Genomic DNA, 20,095 nt, shown 5'->3' with positions numbered 1-20,095 from the left:
TGGAGAGGCTGGGGGAGAGGCTGGGGAGAGGCTGGGGGAGAGGCTGGGGGAGAGGCTGGGGAGAGGCTGGGGGAGAGGCTGGGGAGAGGCTGGGGGAGAGGCTGGGGGAGAGGCTGGGGGAGAGGCTGGGGGAGAGGCTGGGGGAGAGGCTGGGGGAGAGGCTGGGGGAGAGGCTGGGGGAGAGGCTGGGGGAGAGGCTGGGGGAGAGGCTGGGGGAGAGGCTGGGGGAGAGGCTGGGGGAGAGGCTGGGGGAGAGGCTGGGGGAGAGGCTGGGGAGAGGCTGGGGGAGAGGCTGGGGGAGAGGCTGGGGGAGAGGCTGGGGGAGAGGCTGGGGGAGAGGCTGGGAGGGAGAGGCTGGGGGAGAGGCTGGGAGGGGGAGAGAGGGTAAAGGCTGGAAGAAGAGAATAAGAGGGGGGGAAGGTGAGAGGTGGAGAGGAGGTTGGGGGGGTGAGGGAGGGGTTGGGCGGTCGAAGGGAACAGACAGGCAAGATGAATTCACCTGCAGACGATCCAGGGCCTCCTGGCTGGTCAGCTCTGTCCTGGGCACAGCTGAGCTCTGGGTCGTGTCCTGAGGGCCTGCATCCTGGGGCCTGGTCTCACCATCGGCATCAGCCCATGGGCTAGGAGCCTCCACTTCGCTGGCAGTCAGGGGGACGTACTCACTCCCTGCCCCGTTGAAGACCAGCCCTCCTGCAGGCTGGACGGAGTCGGGCTTCATGAACTCTGTACCTGCTGAGGAGAGCGGGGAGGGGGAGAGGAGGGAAGGGGGAAGGGTGGAGAAGAGGGGGTAGTGGAGAGAAAGTTGCTGGTGAGACCCATAGCCAAGTGGTGACCCCTGTGCCACTTCCATGTGGGTCCAGGACACCCTCACCCTGATCCTCACTCCCTCCAACCCCCACCCTGACCCTGACTCCCACCCACCCCCCCCAGCCTGGCCTCACCCTCGCAGAGTCCCAGCCCCTGGGTGCTGAGCAGCTGCCTCAGTCGTGCCACCTCCTCCTTCAGTTCGCGGATCAGCCGAGCGTTCGGGTCCTCGTTCACCACCGCGTTACACCGGATCTGCTTGGCTCGATCCGCATACCTGCAGCGGGAACCAGTGCCTGCGTAAATATCTGACCCACCCAAAAACTCTGGGCCTGCCTCCATACACAGTGCTCGCCCCCAAACACAGGTTCAACCTCAAACGCAGGTCCAACCAAATGTAGGTCTGTCCCCAAACGCAGGTCCAACCTCAAACACAAGAACTTCCCCCAAACACTGGAATGGCCCCCAAACACAGGACCCACCCCCAAATGCAGTGCTCGTCCACAAACGTGGGGACCACCCACCAACGCAATGCCCACCCCAAATGGAGTCCACATCCTAAACATGGGGTCCGTCCCCAAACATAGTGTCTGCCACCAAAGGAACTTCCAAAAACACAGGATTATCCACAAGAGCAGGGATGGGCCCCCTGACCCCTCTCCTATCCTGGGACCCAGCCCCTCCCCTGGCCTGGTACCCATCCACCACGCCCCAGTTCTGCCTCAACCTGAGGGTGCTGAGCGTTTCCTCGTAGTTCACATCAGCCGGACTGAGGGCGGCGATCATAGCCGTTCGCGAGTTGCCGCCTGAGAGAGAAGAGGAGGCGGGAGAGTTAACAGGGGTCGGGGGGAGGATGTACTAGCCCGGGGGCGGGGGGGGGACGGGGGCGGGGGGGACGGGGGGCGGACGGGGGCGGGGGGGGACGGGGGCGGACGGGGGCGGGGGGGGACGGGGGCGGGGGGGGGACGGGGGGACGAGGGCGTGGGGGGACGAGGGCGTGGGGGGACGGGGGCGTGGGGGGTTGACGGACGGGTGGACAGAGATGGGCAGTGGATGGGGTGCAGGGGACAGGGACGGGGAAACTGTAGTGGGGGGCTGTACCCAGGTTTTCCTTCAGAAGCCAGGTGAGCACGGAGTCCCGGTATGGAATGAAGTCAGATTTCTTCTTCTTGCCCTATGACAAACAAAGGGAAATGGCAGTGAGATGGGGGAGCATGAGGTGGGGGGTGTGATGGGGAGAGGGGGAGCAGTAGATGGGGAGAAAGGGGGAGGGGAGGAGGGGGGAGGGGAGGAGGGGGGGAGGGGAGGAGGGGGAGGGGGGATAGAAGGGGAGGGGGATAGAGGGGGGGGATAGAGGGGGGGATAGAGGGGGGAATAGAGGGGGGGAATAGAGGGGGAGGGGGGGATAGAGGGGGAGGGGGGGATAGAGGGGGAGGGGGGATAGAGGGGGAGGGGGGATAGAGGGGGAGGGGGGGGGATAGAGGGGGAGGGGGGATAGAGGGGGAGGGGGATAGAGGGGGAGGGGGGGATAGAGGGGGAGGGGGGATAGAGGGGGAGGGGGGATAGAGGGGGAGGGGGATAGAGGGGGAGGGGGATAGAGGGGGAGGGGGGATAGAGGGGGAGGGGGGATAGAGGGGGAGGGGGGATAGAGGGGGAGGGGGGGATAGAGGGGGAGGGGGGATAGAGGGGGAGGGGGGGATAGAGGGGGAGGGGGGATAGAGGGGGAGGGGGATAGAGGGGGAGGGGGGATAGTGGGGGAGGGGGGATAGAGGGGGAGGGGGGATAGAGGGGGAGGGGGGATAGAGGGGGAGGGGGGATAGAGGGGGAGGGGGGATAGAGGGGGAGGGGGGATAGAGGGGAGGGGAAGAGGGGGAGGGGATAGAGGGGGGAAGGGGGGGATAGAGGGGGAGGGGGGATAGAGGGGGAGGGGGGGATAGAGGGGGAGGGGGGATAGAGGGGGAGGGGGATAGAGGGGAGGGGGATATAGAGGGGGAGGGGGGATAGAGGGGGAGGGGGGATAGAGGGGGAGGGGGATAGAGGGGAGGGGGGAGAGGGAGGGGATAGAGGGGGAGGGGGATAGAGGGGGGGGGGGATAGAGGGGGAGGGGGGATAGAGGGGGAGGGGGGATAGAGGGGGAGGGGGGATAGAGGGGGAGGTGGGGTAGAGGGGGAGGGGGGATAGAGGGGGAGGGGGGATAGAGGGGGAAGGGGGAGGATAGAGGGGGAGGGGGGATAGAGGGGGAGGGGGAGGATAGAGGGGGAGGGGGGATAGAGAAGGGGGAGGGTCAGGACTTATTAAGTTGGCTCATTCCTGCATAGACAGTGGTTGGAGAAGAGAGGGTTCAGCGATGAGGGAAGGTGGAGGATGGGGGCAGGGGCAGAGGTCGGGGCAAGGGTTGGGGTAGGGGTCGGTCAGGGGAGGTGGAAGTCAGGGAAGGGATTGCATGAGCGGTGGGCAGAGGGTGTTTGTGGTTTCAGGGTACAGGGTCGCAATGGGGGCCGGAGGCCCCGGTCGCCATGGGGGCCGGGTCGCCATGGGGGCCGGGTCGCCATGGGGGCCGGGTCGCCATGGGGGGCCGGGTCGCCATGGGGGCCGGGTCGCCATGGGGGCCGGGTCGCCATGGGGGCCGGGTCGCCATGGGGGCCGGGTCGCCATGGGGGCCGGGTCGCCATGGGGGCCGGGTCGCCATGGGGGCCGGGTCGCCATGGGGGCCGGGTCGCCATGGGGGGCCGGGTCGCCATGGGGGCCGGGGGCCCCGGTCGCCATGGGGGTCGGGGCCCGGTCGCCATGGGGGTCGGGGGCCCGGTCGCCATGGGGGTCGGGGCCCCGGTCGCCATGGGGGTCGGGGCCCGGTCGCCATGGGGGTCGGGGCCCGGTCGCCATGGGGGTCGGGGCACGGTCGCCATGGGGGTCGGGGCACGGTCGCCATGGGGGTCGGGGCACGGTCGCCATGGGGGTCGGGGCACGGTCGCCATGGGGGTCGGGGTACGGTCGCGATGGGGGTTGGGGGAAATCTATGTCACCTTTAACCTCATGCCCTTTGCCCCCGAGGAATCAGCTCTTTCACTTCCAGCCAAGTCAACAAGGCTGATCTTGCTGACCTGAAGGCAAAAAGCAGGCAGCTTCACCCTCCACTCCTCCTTCCGATCACCAGCCCTCCCACCCCTTCCCCGGTTCCTTCTCCCACCGCCTCAGAACCAGACCCCCATCTCCCCACCATCCTCCTTCCAACCTACTCTTCACCCTCTCACTGTGTTCCCTCCATCTCACCTCCTCACCTCTCTCATTCCCTCCCTCCCCTCTGTCCCTTGCTTCACCCCATTTCCCTCCCTCACACCTGTCCCTCTCCTTAATCTCCCCTCTCTCCCTCTCACCACTTTCCCCCCACGCCCCATCCCTCCCAATTACCAACATTCTCCCCCTTCACCTGCCCCCTCCTCTCCAATCCCCCTGCTCCCTACACTCTTCCTATCCCCTCCTCCCTCATTTCCCCTCCCTTCCCTCTCCCCGTTCTCTGCTCCCTCCCCCAGACCCCCTACCCTTTCTGTGGTGAGCTCGGTCATGGTATCATGCCTCCTTTGGGTGAAGACGATGGTGAACACAGCATGAGACCGACTGCTTGCTTCGTTCATGCTGGTCGCTGCAACTGTCCTGAGAGAGAGATCAAAATCAACAGGACCGCAGACCCCTGACCCAACCTCCCACCCCACATTGCTCAACCTCTGACCCCAATGTTTCTACTGCACCAGCCCTGGCCTCTCCAACTCCTGAACACATCAACTGACCTTCAATCAGAACCTGTCAGATCCAACATTACAGCTCGCCCGCAACCCCACCTTATCCCCCCCTCCTGACCATGCATCATCCCTCATTCCTGATCCCACTTCAACCTCCTCCTCCTGATCCACCACATCCACCTCCTGACACCACCTCATCCCTCCCTCCTGACCCCACCTCATCCCTCCCTCCTGACCCCACCTCATCCCTCCCTCCTGACCCCACCTCATCCCTCCCTCCTGACCCCACCTCATCCCTCCCTCCTGACCCCACCTCATCCCTCCCTCCTGACCCCACCTCATCCCTCCCTCCTGACCCCACCTCATCCCCCCCTCCTGACCCCACCTCATCCCCCCCTCCTGACCCCAACTCATCCCCCCCTCCTGACCCCACCTCATCCCCCCTCCTGACCCCACCTCATCCCCCCCTCCTGACCCCACCTCATCCCCCCCTCCTGACCCCACCTCATTCCCCCCCCCTTCCTGACCCCACTATCCTGCTGCTCTCCCCACCTCCAACACCCCATTCACCCTCCACAGGCCTCCCTCACCGGGCCTTGTTGCCACAGTCCATGAGCTGGCTGATGTCCTGGGCACTAGTGGCAGCCAGCTTGGACAGGTCCTCGACGTAGGGCCCCAGGATTGGGTGCTCCCTCACCCGCAGGTTGCCACGGCTCTTGGGGTTCAGTAGGTCCCGCACACGCTCACAGTAGATCTCCATGTAACTGACCTGGAGGGCAGAGGGTCAAACTGTGAACCATACTTTCTCCCACTCCCTGAATGTGACCCCAGCTCCCTCCTAAACACCTACCCCTCAACCCGCACCAACAAGTACCCTCCACTTAAAATGCCATGCCCCACCCTGCCCGCCCCCCACATCCAGTCTTTCTCAACCCCATCACCAAACTCAGAATCTCTCACCTCAACCCTCCCCATCTCAGGCCCCTTACCACCCGTCTACCCTGCCGCTCCTCACGCCAGGGCATCATCTGGCCCCACCCCTGGTCATACCCACACCCATGCTCACCCCACCATAATGATCATTGTGCTGCTTACCTTGGCCCCACTCCCTGACCACACCCCTCCCCTATTTCCCCAGACACCTCCACCCCAGTCCCTCTCCCCATTACCTCCACTGAGTGGGAGAGCTCAGAGCTCCGACTCGCTTCAATCCTGGAGAACAGATCGTCACACAGCTGTAGGGACATGACAACGTCAGCCTGACCCGCACCCCATCCGATAACACGCACCCCCTCCCACAGATCCAGGACAACCCCCTCCTTACATATCCGGTAAACCCCCACTTCCTAGAGATCCAGGAAACCCACCACGGATCCAGGCCAATCCCCCTTCCCACTGATCTGGGAGGACGGGAGGTGGGGGGAGGAGAGGACGGGAGGTGGGGGGAGGAGAGGACGGGAGGTGGGGGGAGGAGAGGACGGGAGGTGGGGGGAGGAGAGGACGGGAGGTGGGGGGGAGGAGAGGACGGGAGGTGGGGGGAGGAGAGGACGGGAGGTGGGGGGAGGAGAGGACGGGAGGTGGGGGGAGGAGAGGACGGGAGGTGGGGGGAGGAGAGGACGGGAGGTGGGGGGAGGAGAGGACGGGAGGTGGGGGGAGGAGAGGACGGGAGGTGGGGGGAGGAGAGGACGGGAGGTGGGGGGAGGAGAGGACGGGAGGTGGGGGGAGGAAGAGGACGGGAGGTGGGGGGAGGAGAGGACGGGAGGTGGGGGGAGGAGAGGACGGGAGGTGGGGGGAGGAGAGGACGGGAGGTGGGGGGAGGAGAGGACGGGAGGTGGGGGGAGGAGAGGACGGGAGGTGGGGGGAGGAGAGGACGGGAGGTGGGGGGAGGAAGAGGACGGGAGGTGGGGGGAGGAGAGGACGGGAGGTGGGGGGAGGAGAGGACGGGAGGTGGGGGGAGGAGAGGACGGGAGGTGGGGGGAGGAGAGGACGGGAGGTGGGGGGAGGAGAGGACGGGAGGTGGGGGGAGGAGAGGACGGGAGGTGGGGGGAGGAGAGGACGGGAGGTGGGGGGAGGAGAGGACGGGAGGTGGGGGGAGGAGAGGACGGGAGGTGGGGGGAGGAGAGGACGGGAGGTGGGGGGAGGAGAGGACGGGAGGTGGGGGGGGAGAGGACGGGAGGTGGGGGGAGGAGAGGACGGGAGGTGGGGGGAGGAGAGGACGGGAGGTGGGGGGAGGAGAGGACGGGAGGTGGGGGGAGGAGAGGACGGGAGGTGGGGGAGGAGAGGACGGGAGGTGGGGGGAGGAGAGGACGGGAGGTGGGGGGAGGAGAGGACGGGAGGTGGGGGGAGGAGAGGACGGGAGGTGGGGGGAGGAGGACGGGAGGTGGGGGGAGGAGAGGACGGGAGGTGGGGGGAGGAGAGGACGGGAGGTGGGGGGAGGAGAGGACGGGAGGTGGGGGGAGGAGAGGACGGGAGGTGGGGGGAGGAGAGGACGGGAGGTGGGGGGAGGAGAGGACGGGAGGTGGGGGAGGAGAGGACGGGAGGTGGGGGGAGGAGAGGACGGGAGGTGGGGGGAGGAGAGGACGGGAGGTGGGGGGAGGAGAGGACGGGAGGTGGGGGGAGGAGAGGACGGGAGGTGGGGGGAGGAGAGGACGGGAGGTGGGGGGGAGGAGAGGACGGGAGGTGGGGGGAGGAGAGGACGGGAGGTGGGGGGAGGAGAGGACGGGAGGTGGGGGAGGAGAGGACGGGAGGTGGGGGGAGGAGAGGACGGGAGGTGGGGGGAGGATGAGGACGGGAGGTGGGGGGAGGAGAGGACGGGAGGTGGGGGGAGGAGAGGACGGGAGGTGGGGGGAGGAGAGGACGGGAGGTGGGGGGAGGAGAGGACGGGAGGTGGGAGGAGAGACGAGTGGGGGGAGGAGAGGACGGGAGGTGGGGGGAGGAGAGGACGGGAGGTGGGGGGAGGAGAGGACGGGAGGTGGGGGGAGGAGAGGACGGGAGGTGGGGGGAGGAGAGGACGGGAGGTGGGGGGAGGAGAGGACGGGAGGTGGGGGGAGGAGAGGACGGGAGGTGGGGGGAGGAGAGGACGGGAGGTGGGGGGAGGAGAGGACGGGAGGTGGGGGGAGGAGAGGACGGGAGGTGGGGGGAGGAGAGGACGGGAGGTGGGGGGAGGAGAGGACGGGAGGTGGGGGGGAGGAGAGGACGGGAGGTGGGGGGAGGAGAGGACGGGAGGTGGGGGGAGGAGAGGACGGGAGGTGGGGGGAGGAGAGGACGGGAGGTGGGGGGAGGAGAGGACGGGAGGTGGGGGGAGGAGAGGACGGGAGGTGGGGGAGGGAGGAGAGGACGGGAGGTGGGGGGAGGAGAGGACGGGAGGTGGGGGGAGGAGAGGACGGGAGGTGGGGGGAGGAGAGGACGGGAGGTGGGGGGGAGAGAGGACGGGAGGTGGGGGGAGGAGAGGACGGGAGGTGGGGGGAGGAGAGGACGGGAGGTGGGGGGAGGAGAGGACGGGAGGTGGGGGGAGGAGAGGACGGGAGGTGGGGGGAGGAGAGGACGGGAGGTGGGGGGAGGAGAGGACGGGAGGTGGGGGGAGGAAGAGGACGGGAGGTGGGGGGAGGAGAGGACGGGAGGTGGGGGGAGGAGAGGACGGGAGGTGGGGGGAGGAAGAGGACGGGAGGTGGGGGGAGGAGAGGACGGGAGGTGGGGGGGAGGAGAGGACGGGAGGTGGGGGGAGGAGAGGACGGGAGGTGGGGGGAGGAGAGGACGGGAGGTGGGGGGAGGAGAGGACGGGAGGTGGGGGGAGGAGAGGACGGGAGGTGGGGGGAGGAGAGGACGGGAGGTGGGGGGAGGAGAGGACGGGAGGTGGGGGGGAGGAGAGGACGGGAGGTGGGGGGAGGAGAGGACGGGAGGTGGGGGGAGGAGAGGACGGGAGGTGGGGGGGCAGAGGACAGCGGTTTGGGGGGGGGAAGAGAGGAAGGGAGACGGTGCGAGTGCTCTGACCTGGGGGATGAGGCCCTGCTCCGGACCAGGTCGCCCCATCATGGTGTAGGACTTGCCGGCTCCAGTCTGGCCGTACGCTAGGATACACACGTTGTAACCCTGGAAGGCATGAAGCAGCATCTCCTCGCCCAGATCCACGTAGACCCGTCGCTGTGACACGAAGCAGGGGTCCTCTGGCTGTCATGGTGGGGGAAGAGGGTGAGCCCAGCTACTGACCCCCAATACCTGCCCAACGTCACACTTCCCAATTAACCTTAACCCCCCCCCCCTCTGCAACCCCCTTCCTGCCCTAAACATTCCCCTCCACTCATAGAACCTCTCCTCCCTCCAACCTTCCCTGTCACCTCTCAGCCCCTTCTACTCCCAACCATCTCCTTTTCCCTCTCCCCTCATCGATCCCCTCCGGTCCCAACCTTCCCCTCTCCCCTCATCGATCCCCACCTGCCCCCATCTTTACCTCCCCATACACAGATGAGTCCTCCTCACCACATGCTGGACCCCCACACCACTCCACTCCTTGTTTGGAAATCCCCTCACCGTGCTGTGCGACCAGTAGGAGTAGTCAAACGTAAAACACTTTGGAGCATCTTTCATCTGCTTGGGATTCGTGATACCTGGTGAGGGGGTGGGGTGAGAGAAGAGGGGAAGGGGGTGGGAGAGACGAGGGGAAGGGGGTGGGAGGGACGAGGGAGGGGGGGTGGGAGGGAGGAGGGGAGGGAAGAGGGGGGAGGGGAGGGAAGAGGGGGGGGAGGGGAGGAAAGAGGGGGGGAGGGGAGGGAAGAGGGGGGGAGGGGAGGGAAGAGGGGGGGAGGGGAGGGAAGAGGGGGGGAGGGGAGGGAAGAGGGGGGGAGGGGAGGGAAGAGGGGGGGAGGGGAGGGAAGAGGGGGGGAGGGGAGGGAAGAGGGGGGGAGGGGAGGGAAGAGGGGGGGAGGGGAGGGAAGAGGGGGGGGAGGGGAGGGAAGAGGGGGGGAGGGGAGGGAAGAGGGGGGGAGGGGAGGGAAGAAGGGGGGAGGGGAGGGAAGAGGGGGGGGAGGGGAGGGAAGAGCGGGGGAGGGGAGGGAAGAGCGGGGGAGGGGAGGGAAGAGCGGGGAGGGGAGGGAAGAGCGGGGGAGGGGAGGGAAGAGCGGGGGAGGGATGGAAGAGCGGGGGAGGGGAGGGAAGAGCGGGGAGGGGAGGGAAGAGCGGGGAGGGGAGGGAAGAGCGGGGAGGGGAGGGAAGAGCGGGGAGGGGAGGGAAGAGCGGGAGGGGAGGGAAGAGCGGGGAGGGGAGGGAAGAGCGGGGAGGGGAGGAAGAGCGGGGAGGGGAGGGAAGAGCGGGGAGGGGAGGGAAGAGCGGGAGGGGAGGTGAAGAGCGGGGGAGGGGAGGGGAAGAGCGGGGGAGGGGAGGGAAGAGCGGGGGGAGGGGAGGGAAGAGCGGGGAGGGGAGGGAAGAGCGGGGGAGGGAGGGAAGAGCGGGGGAGGGGAGGGAAGAGCGGGGGAGGGGAGGGAAGAGCGGGGGAGGGAGGGAAGAGCGGGGGAGGGGAGGGAAGAGCGGGGGGAGGGGAGGGAAGAGCGGGGGGAGGGGAGGGAAGAGCGGGGGGAGGGGAGGGAAGAGCGGGGGGAGGGGAGGGAAGAGCGGGGGGAGGGAGGGAAGAGCGGGGAGAGAGGAAGCGGGGAGGAGAGGAAGAGCGGGGGGAGGAGAGGGAAGAGCGGGGGGAGGAGAGGGAAGAGCGGGGGGAGGAGAGGGAAGAGCGGGGGGAGGAGAGGGAAGAGCGGGGGGAGGAGAGGGAAGAGCGGGGGAGGAGAGGAAGAGCGGGGGAGGAGAGGGAAGAGCGGGGGGAGGAGAGGGAAGAGCGGGGGAGGAGAGGGAAGAGCGGGGGAGGAGAGGGAGAGCGGGGGGAGGAGAGGGAAGAGCGGGGGGAGGAGAGGGAAGAGCGGGGGGAGGAGAGGGAAGAGCGGGGGGAGGAGAGGAAGAGCGGGGGGAGGAGAGGGAAGAGCGGGGGGAGGAGAGGGAAGAGCGGGGGGAGGAGAGGGAAGAGCGGGGGGAGGAGAGGGAAGAGCGGGGGGAGGAGAGGGAAGAGCGGGGGGAGGAGAGGGAAGAGCGGGGGAGGAGAGGAAGAGCGGGGGAGAGAGGAAGAGCGGGGGAGGAGAGGAAGAGCGGGGGGAGGAGAGGGAAGAGCGGGGGAGGAGAGGGAAGAGCGGGGGGAGGAGAGGGAAGAGCGGGGGGAGGAGAGGGAAGAGCGGGGGAGGAGAGGGAAGAGCGGGGGAGGAGAGGGAAGAGCGGGGGGAGGAGAGGAAGAGCGGGGGGAGGAGAGGGAAGAGCGGGGGGAGGAGAGGGAAGAGCGGGGGGAGGAGAGGGAAGAGCGGGGGGAGGAGAGGGAAGAGCGGGGGGAGGAGAGGGAAGAGCGGGGGGAGGAGAGGGAAGAGCGGGGGAGGAGAGGAAGAGCGGGGGAGGAGAGGGAAGAGCGGGGGGAGGAGAGGGAAGAGCGGGGGGAGGAGAGGGAAGAGCGGGGGGAGGAGAGGGAAGAGCGGGGGAGGAGAGGGAAGAGCGGGGAGGAGAGGAAGAGCGGGGGAGGAGAGGGAAGAGCGGGGGAGGAGAGGGAAGAGCGGGGGGAGGAGAGGGAAGAGCGGGGGAGGAGAGGGAAGAGCGGGGGGAGGAGAGGGAAGAGCGGGGGAGAGAGGAAGAGCGGGAGAGAGGGAAGAGCGGGGGAGAGGGAAGAGCGGGGGAGGAGAGGGAAGAGCGGGGGGAGGAGAGGGAAGAGCGGGGGGAGGAGAGGGAAGAGCGGGGGGAGGAGAGGGAAGAGCGGGGGGAGGAGAGGGAAGAGCGGGGGGAGGAGAGGGAAGAGCGGGGGGAGGAGAGGGAAGAGCGGGGGGAGGAGAGGGAAGAGCGGGGGGAGGGAGAGGGAAGAGCGGGGGGAGGAGAGGGAAGAGCGGGGGAGGAGAGAGGAAGAGCGGGGGGGAGGAGAGGGAAGAGCGGGGGGAGGAGAGGGAAGAGCGGGGGGAGGAGAGGGAAGAGCGGGGGAGAGAGGAGGGAGAGCGGGGAAGAGCGGGGGGTGGAGAGGGGAAGAGCGGGGGGAGGAGAGGGAAGAGCACGGGGGGAGGAGAGGGAAGAGCGGGGGGAGGAGAGGGAAGAGCGGGGGGAGGAGAGGGAAGAGCGGGGGGAGGAGAGGGAAGAGCGGGGGGAGGAGAGGGAAGAGCGGGGGAGGAGAGGGAAGAGCGGGGGAGGAGAGGGAAGAGCGGGGGGAGGAGAGGGAAGAGCGGGGGGAGGAGAGGGAAGAGCGGGGGGAGGAGAGGGAAGAGCGGGGGAGGAGAGGGAAGAGCGGGGGAGGAGAGGGAAGAGCGGGGGAGGAGAGGGAAGAGCGGGGGGAGGAGAGGGAAGAGCGGGGGGAGGAGAGGGAAGAGCGGGGGGAGGAGAGGGAAGAGCGGGGGGAGGAGAGGGAAGAGCGGGGGGAGGAGAGGGAAGAGCGGGGGGAGGAGAGGGAAGAGCGGGGGGAGGAGAGGGAAGAGCGGGGGGAGGAGAGGGAAGAGCGGGGGAGGAGAGGGAAGAGCGGGGGAGGAGAGGGAAGAGCGGGGGAGGAGAGGGAAGAGCGGGGGAGGAGAGGGAAGAGCGGGGGAGGAGAGGGAAGAGCGGGGGAGGAGAGGGAAGAGCGGGGGAGGAGAGGGAAGAGCGGGGGAGGAGAGGGAAGAGCGGGGGAGGAGAGGGAAGAGCGGGGGAGGAGAGGGAAGAGCGGGGGAGGAGAGGGAAGAGCGGGGGAGGAGAGGGAAGAGCGGGGGAGGAGAGGGAAGAGCGGGGGAGGAGAGGGAAGAGCGGGGAGGAGAGGGAAGAGCGGGGGAGGGGAGGGAAGAGCGGGGGAGGAGAGGGAAGAGCGGGGGAGGGGAGGGAAGAGCGGGGGAGGGGAGGGAAGAGCGGGGGGAGGGGAGGGAAGAGCGGGGGGAGGGGAGGGAAGAGCGGGGGGAGGGGAGGGAAGAGCGGGGGGAGGGGAGGGAAGAGCGGGGGGAGGGGAGGGAAGAGCGGGGGGAGGGGAGGGAAGAGCGGGGGGAGGGGAGGGAAGAGCGGGGGGAGGGGAGGGAAGAGCGGGGGGAGGGGAGGGAAGAGCGGGGGGAGGGGAGGGAAGAGCGGGGGGAGGGGAGGGAAGAGCGGGGGGAGGGGAGGGAAGAGCGGGGGAGGGGAGGGAAGAGCGGGGGGAGGGGAGGGAAGAGCGGGGGGAGGGGAGGGAAGAGCGGGGGGAGGGGAGGGAAGAGCGGGGGGAGGGGAAGGAAGAGCGGGGGGAGGGGAGGGAAGAGCGGGGGGAGGGGAGGGAAGAGCGGGGGGAGGGGAGGGAAGAGCGGGGGGGGAGGGTAGAGCGGGGGGAGGGGAGGGAAGAGCGTGGGGAGGGGAGGGAAGAGCGGGGGAGGGGAGGGAAGAGCGGGGGAGGGGAGGGAAGAGCGGGGGAGGGGAGGGAAGAGCGGGGGAGGGGAGGGAAGAGCGGGGGAGGGGGGGGAAGAGCGGGGGGAGGGGAGGGAAGAGCGGGGGGAGGGGAGGGAAGAGCGGGGGGAGGGGAGGGAAGAGCAGGGGGAGGGGAGGGAAGAGCGGGGGGGAGGGAAGAGCGGGGGGGGAGGGAAGAGCGGGGGGGAGGGAAGAGCGGGGGGAGGGGAGGGAAGAGCGGGGGAGGGGAGGGAAGAGCGGGGGGAGGGGAGGGAAGAGCGGGGGAGGGGAGGGAAGAGCGGGGGAGGGGAGGGAAGAGCGGGGGAGGGGAGGGAAGAGCGGGGGGAGGGGAGGGAAGAGCGGGGGGAGGGGAGGGAAGAGCGGGGGGAGGGGAGGGAAGAGCGGGGGAGGGGAGGGAAGAGCGGGGGAGGGGAGGGAAGAGCGGGGGGAGGGGAGGGAAGAGCGGGGGGAGGGGAGGGAAGAGCGGGGGGAGGGGAGGGAAGAGCGGGGGAGGGGAGGGAAGAGCGGGGGGAGGGGAGGGAAGAGCGGGGGGAGGGGAGGGAAGAGCGGGGGGAGGGGAGGGAAGAGCGGGGGGAGGGGAGGGAAGAGCGGGGGGAGGGGAGGGAAGAGCGGGGGAGGGGAGGGAAGAGCGAGGGGAGGGGAGGGAAGAGCGGGGGAGGGGAGGGAAGAGCGGGGGAGGGGAGGGAAGAGCGGGGGAGGGGAGGGAAGAGCGGGGGGAGGGGAGGGAAGAGCGGGGGGAGGGGAGGGAAGAGCGGGGGAGGGGAGGGAAGAGCGGGGGAGGGGAGGGAAGAGCGGGGGAGGGGAGGGAAGAGCGGGGGAGGGGAGGGAAGAGCGGGGGAGGGGAGGGAAGAGCGGGGGAGGGGAGGGAAGAGCGGGGGAGGGGAGGGAAGAGCGGGGGAGGGGAGGGAAGAGCGGGGGAGGGGAGGGAAGAGCGGGGGAGGAGAGGGAAGAGCGGGGGGAGGAGAGGGAAGAGCGGGGAGGGGAGGGAAGAGCGGGGGAGTGGAGGGAAGAGCGGGGGAGGGGAGAGAAGAGCGGGGGAGGGGAGGGAAGAGCGGGGGGAGGGGAGGGAAGAGCGGGGGGAGGAGAGGGAAGAGCGGGGGGAGGAGAGGGAAGAGCGGGGGGAGGAGAGGGAAGAGCGGGGGAGGAGAGGGAAGAGCGGGGGGAGGAGAGGGAAGAGCGGGGGGAGGAGAGGGAAGAGCGGGGGGAGGAGAGGGAAGAGCGGGGGGTGGAGAGGGAAGAGCGGGGGGTGGAGAGGGAAGAGCGGGGGGAGGAGAGGGAAGAGCGGGGGGAGGAGAGGGAAGAGCGGGGGGAGGAGAGGGAAGAGCGGGGGGAGGAGAGGGAAGAGCGGGGGGAGGAGAGGGAAGAGCGGGGGGAGGAGAGGGAAGAGCGGGGGGAGGAGAGGGAAGAGCGGGGGAGGAGAGGGAAGAGCGGGGGGAGGAGAGGGAAGAGCGGGGGGAGGAGAGGGAAGAGCGGGGGAGGAGAGGGAAGAGCGGGGGAGGAGAGGGAAGAGCGGGGGAGGAGAGGGAAGAGCGGGGGAGGAGAGGGAAGAGCGGGGGGAGGAGAGGGAAGAGCGGGGGGAGGAGAGGGAAGAGCGGGGGGAGGAGAGGGAAGAGCGGGGGGAGGAGAGGGAAGAGCGGGGGGAGGAGAGGGAAGAGCGGGGGGAGGAGAGGGAAGAGCGGGGGGAGGAGAGGGAAGAGCGGGGGGAGGAGAGGGAAGAGCGGGGGGAGGAGAGGGAAGAGCGGGGGGAGGAGAGGGAAGAGCGGGGGGAGGAGAGGGAAGAGCGGGGGGAGGGGAGGGAAGAGCGGGGGGAGGGGAGGGAAGAGCGGGGGGAGGGGAGGGAAGAGCAGGGGGAGGGGAGGGAAGAGCGGGGGAGGGGAGGGAAGAGCGGGGGGGGGGAGGGAAGAGCGGGGGAGGGGAGGGAAGAGCGGGGGAGGGGAGGGAAGAGCGGGGGAGGGGAGGGAACAGCGGGGGAGGAGAGGGAACAGCGGGGGGAGGAGAGGGAACAGCGGGGGGAGGAGAGGGAACAGCGGGGGGAGGAGAGGGAACAGCGGGGGGAGGAGAGGGAACAGCGGGGGGAGGAGAGGGAACAGCGGGGGGAGGAGAGGGAACAGCGGGGGAGGAGAGGGAACAGCGGGGGAGGAGAGGGAACAGCGGGGGAGGAGAGGGAACAGCGGGGGAGGAGAGGGAACAGCGGGGGAGGAGAGGGAACAGCGGGGGAGGAGAGGGAACAGCGGGGGAGGAGAGGGAACAGCGGGGGAGGAGAGGGAACAGCGGGGGAGGAGAGGGAACAGCGGGGGAGGAGAGGGAACAGCGGGGGAGGAGAGGGAACAGCGGGGGAGGAGAGGGAACAGCGGGGGAGGAGAGGGAACAGCGGGGGAGGAGAGGGAACAGCGGGGGAGGAGAGGGAACAGCGGGGGAGGAGAGGGAACAGCGGGGGAGGAGAGGGAACAGCGGGGGAGGAGAGGGAACAGCGGGGGAGGAGAGGGAACAGCGGGGGAGGAGAGGGAACAGCGGGGGAGGAGAGGGAACAGCGGGGGAGGAGAGGGAACAGCGGGGGAGGAGAGGGAACAGCGGGGGAGGAGAGGGAACAGCGGGGGAGGAGAGGGAACAGCGGGGGAGGAGAGGGAACAGCGGGGGAGGAGAGGGAACAGCGGGGGGTGGAGAGCGAACAGCGCGGTGAGGAGAGGGAACAGCGGGGGGAGGAAAGGGGAAGGGGGAAAATGTCACAACCAATCCATCCACATACATCCACCATGTTGCTCCCACATCAGACAGTTCAGGAGGCCATTCAGCCCATTGTCTCCTGGCCAACTTCCCATGCAATTGCCTCTGGCACCTCCCCCTGAGGGAGGTGGGACCCCCACACAGATAGGGGCTCCCAGAGGCCCATCCACCACCTCAACAAGAATGGAGGAGGAGAGAGAGAGAGAGAGAGTGGGGGAAGGGAGATGGACGTGGTAGAGGGCGTGAGACGGACGGGACAGGCGTGAGACGGATGGGGTGAGGTCAATCACAGCCGTCTCCAACACCAGATTCATACGTTCAGCATGGCCACAGGCCATTTCGGCCCACAAGTCTATTGCCCCCAATTTACACCCCATTTACCTACCCCCCCCCCCAGTGTTATCGAACAGTGGGGGGAACTGAAGCCCCTAGAGTAGAGGTCGCCAAACCGTGGCTCGCAAGACACATGTGGCTCTTTGACATACAACGTATGGCTCACGGAAATATGTTGGTTGTGACAGGAATCGTATGATCCAATGCTCAATGTTAGCTTTAGCTGGTGTGGCTTTCGACGAATGGTTCTCCTTCCGGTACTTCCTCATGTCCAGGAAGGAGTGCAGAGGCTTGGCTGGGGAGGAGTCATGCAAATCTCAGCTGATTCAGCTTGTACAGGGCATCAAGCCTCTCTGTTGCTGGGTGCCCCTGACCGCAGCCAGAGAGGAAAACCAGAGAGCCAGGGGCTACCTGGGAAGGCTGGTGGAGATAGCAGTGCTCCCAAAGCCACTCTGGGACACTCTGAATCACTGCGGCCAGACCAGGGGTCATAGCCCTGGGTGCGTGACAAGAAGAGGGAGTGGGCACTGGAGGAACGGTCCTGTAGAGGGGCTGAGCGAGCAGCACACACCAGAGTCGGGTTCTCTTTGCTCAGGTCAGTAACACCACAGCAGAGCGCTGCCAACTTTGGGAGTCAAGCAGAGCTGAGGTTCCTCCTCGGGGAGCGGACGCAGAGGAAGAAAAGCCGGGGCTGGATCAGGAAAGCTCCATTGAGGCATAGTCTGCCCCAGAGGCAGGGTATCTGTCCAAAGCAGGCTCTCTGGCAGGGGAGGAGCAAGATGATGGAGACGGGGAGGAAAGGCTGGAGGGAATCCTCAAAGAGGACCTCATCCAGATACCAAGCCAGGACAAGAACTGGAGCTGGCAGTGGCCACATGCAAACCCTGGTCCCAATGGATGGAGAGTAAGCACTTGGCAGTGCAAAGGTTTTTATCATTCCATACCTCAGCCTCTGCTCGCAGCAGCCATTCTTTCTCTTCCCTTCCCCTCCCTCACCCCAAGTCTAGGAAGGGGGGAGTGGAAGGTGGGATGGGGAAGAGGAGAGCTGTGGGCTCCTTGGCCTCACCCTGCCACAGGAGGCAGACGCATCAGGTTGCTTCCTGTATCGTGTACTTAACTGTGGACGCTGCAATGGTGCAGGTATCTGCAAAGACCAGTGGCAGCAGCATTCCTGTACAGAACACCACAGAAACAGGAGCAGGAGTTGTCCATCTGGCGTCATGGCTGCTCCCACATTCAGTGAGATCTCAGGTTATCAGGTCATAGACCCAGCTCTGCCTTCTTTTCTCCTTAACCCTTAATTCCCCTCTGATGCTTCCTTGGGAAGAGATTTCTACAAAAAAATATCGGTCTGGATTTTGAAAATATTTGGTATGTTTTTGTGTACATTTTATTTTTGAAACTAAAACAAATTACCAGTTTAAAAACCACAAATAGGTACACAATCCTTTATCCAGACATCTAAATTCCAGAAAGCTCCACAATTCGGCAAGTGGGAAGAGACGGGAGCTTGAGTCAGGCGGGTGAGGGAGGTGGGGAGCCGGGTGGGTGAGGGGGGTGGGGAGCCGGGCGGGCGAGAGGAGGGGAGACCGGCAGCGCAAGTCGGGCGGACAAGGGGAGGGCAAACCGGCAGCGCGAGTCGGGCAGACAAGGGGAGGGCAAACTGGCAGCGCGAGTCGGGCGGATGAGGGGAGGGGAGACCGGCAGTGCGTGTTGGGCGGGAGAGAGAGGGCGGGAGACCGGCAGCACGACAGGAGGGGGGTGGGGGTGGATACAGCAGCACAATTTGGGGGGGCTTAAATCTGGCTTTCCGAAATCCGGAAAAATCTGAAATTCGGAACACACTGTGTTCCTGTACAAAGGATTGTGTACCTGTACAAATAAATTACTCTACATGTATTAATTAAACTTTTCATAACAAAATATGCAAGAGTAAAAACTTGTATGTAATATTTTATCATGTCTTGCTCTTATGTTTAGCCACCCCTGCCCAAGAGGAAGCCCACACAGACCCGGGGAGGACGGTCAAACTCCTTATAGACACATGAGATCCACAACTCGGTCCCAATCCCTGGCGCTGAAAAGGTGTAACCCACTATTCCAAACACACATCAGACAGACGCCCCACCCTCCCAGAGAGACAAACAGCAGATGGACCCACCCCCAAGATGAATCCGCCAGACAGATGTACCTACAAACGGTCACAAAACAGACACATCCCCGCACTCAGATGCATACCCCCAAATGGATCCAACCCACAGACCGTCACCCAGAGTACGGGCCCACCCCAGACGGATCCATCTCCCAGAGGACCCACCCTGCCCCTCAACCTAGCACTCACTGGTGGAGTTACCCGACACCTGGACAATGCAGGAGGAGCGCAGACGGAGCTCCCGCTCGTTGAATGGCCGCACCCTCACGGCCACTTTGACCGAGGCGCCCGACATCCTGACCTCAGCTCAGGCCCAATGGCCAATCACAACTGTACCTGCGTTGGGTCAAAGAGCAAAGTTCAAAGCTTCTCCAGAAATAAAATTCCCACTGTCCAGTCACAGTAAAAAAGTAAACAAATCATTCCCCACCAGTACTATACCCCAGTGTTCCACAGGGGCAGACTCGTCCCCACCAGTACTGTACCCAAGTCTTACACAGTGACAGACCTGTCCTCACCAGTACTGTGCTTCGGTGTTAGACAGGGTCAGACCTGTCCCCACCAGTACTGTACCCCAGTGTTAGACAGGGACAGATCCATCCCCACCAGTACTGTACCCTGGTGTAACATAGGGACAGACCTGTCCCCACCAATACTGTACCCCAGTGTTACACAGTGACAGATCCGTCCCCACCAGTACTGTACCTCGGTGTTTGACAGGGGCAGACCCATCCCCACCAGTACTGTACCTAAGTCTTACATAGGGGCAGACCTGTCCCCACCAATACTGTACCCCGGTGTTAGACAGGGACAGATCCGTCCCCACCAGTACTGTACCCCGGTGTAACATAGGGACAGACCTGTCCTCACCAGTACTGTACCTAAGTCTTACACAGTGACAGATCCGTCCCCACCAGTACTGTACCTCGGTGTTTGACAGGGGCAGACCCATCCCCACCAGTACTGTACCTAAGTCTTACATAGGGGCAGACCTGTCCCCATCATTACTGTACCTCGGTGTTAGACAGGGGCAGACCTGTCCTCACCAGTATTGTACTCCGGTGTTACACAGGGGCAGACCCATTCTCACCAGTAGTGTTCCTCGGGGTTAGGCAGGGACAGACCTGTCCCCACCAGTACTATACTCCGGTGTTACACAGTGACAGACCCGTCCCCACCAGTACTGTACCTCGGTGTTAGACAGATAGGACCTGTCCCCACCAGTACTGTACCTCAGTGTTAGACAGGGACAGACCCGTCCCCACCAGTACTGTACTCCGATGTTACACAGGGGCAGACCTGTCCCCATCAGTAGTGTACCCCAGAGGCAGACCCGACTCCCTCTCACCCTCTCCGCCAGCAGGATCCTGTCACCCTTCCACATTCCGTCCTCCCGGTTCGGCTCGCTTTCTCCTGCCGGTGCCCGGGGCGGCATTGCGCGTTCCCGTTGCCGGCGCTGCGGGGCCCGCCCCGCCCCCAGAAAACTTTTCCTGAAGTTTGGGAAAACTTTCCCAAGCGGGGCTGTGGCGCCGGGCGGGCGGGAGGGGGGAGGTGGTGGGTGGGGGCTCGGGCCGGCGTGTCCGGGACGGGCGGCTGCTCGGCGCTGATTGACGTCCGCGGTCAGGAGCCGGTCGCCATTCCCGGTCACGTGGTCGCTCCCGACCCTGCGGGGTTGTTAAAGGGACAAGTGTCCCGCGGGCGAGGCGTCTGTAGAGTGTTAAAGGGGCAGGTACCAACCCTCCGGGTAAAGCGTTAAAGGGACAGTCTATCGCGGGCGAGGCGTCTGCCGAATATTAAAGGGACAGACACTAGCGGGCAAGGCGTCGGCAGAATGTTAAAGGGGCAGGTACTTTGCGGGCAGGCGTCGGCAGAATGTCAATGGGGCAGGAACTTCCGGGCAAGGTACCTCCAGGCAAGGCGTCGGCAGTGTTAAAGGGTCAGGTACCCTCCA

At 66.4% G+C, this 20,095-nt stretch overlaps 1 protein-coding gene across 1 annotated transcript in view; it reads right to left on the bottom strand.

Annotated features, from left to right (window-relative positions):
• Positions 1–20,095, bottom strand: part of LOC138753041 (kinesin-like protein KIF1C) — a 33,440-nt gene extending 13,345 nt beyond the window's left edge. Inside the window, 12 exon segments of the mRNA XM_069915634.1 lie at positions 500–732; positions 942–1,081; positions 1,532–1,610; positions 1,906–1,978; positions 3,771–3,905; positions 4,344–4,455; positions 5,132–5,310; positions 5,711–5,776; positions 8,532–8,708; positions 9,069–9,145; positions 18,334–18,480; positions 19,493–20,095. Of these exon segments, the coding sequence (XP_069771735.1) occupies positions 500–732; positions 942–1,081; positions 1,532–1,610; positions 1,906–1,978; positions 3,771–3,905; positions 4,344–4,455; positions 5,132–5,310; positions 5,711–5,776; positions 8,532–8,708; positions 9,069–9,145; positions 18,334–18,439 (1,377 nt within the window). The 5' untranslated portion in view covers positions 18,440–18,480; positions 19,493–20,095.

This window comes from Narcine bancroftii, chromosome 2 (assembly GCF_036971445.1).
Source record: "Narcine bancroftii isolate sNarBan1 chromosome 2, sNarBan1.hap1, whole genome shotgun sequence".
NCBI classification, from domain to species: domain Eukaryota; kingdom Metazoa; phylum Chordata; class Chondrichthyes; order Torpediniformes; family Narcinidae; genus Narcine; species Narcine bancroftii.
Note: the sequence above shows the minus strand (reverse complement) of the source record. Positions and strands in the feature narration are given on the sequence as shown.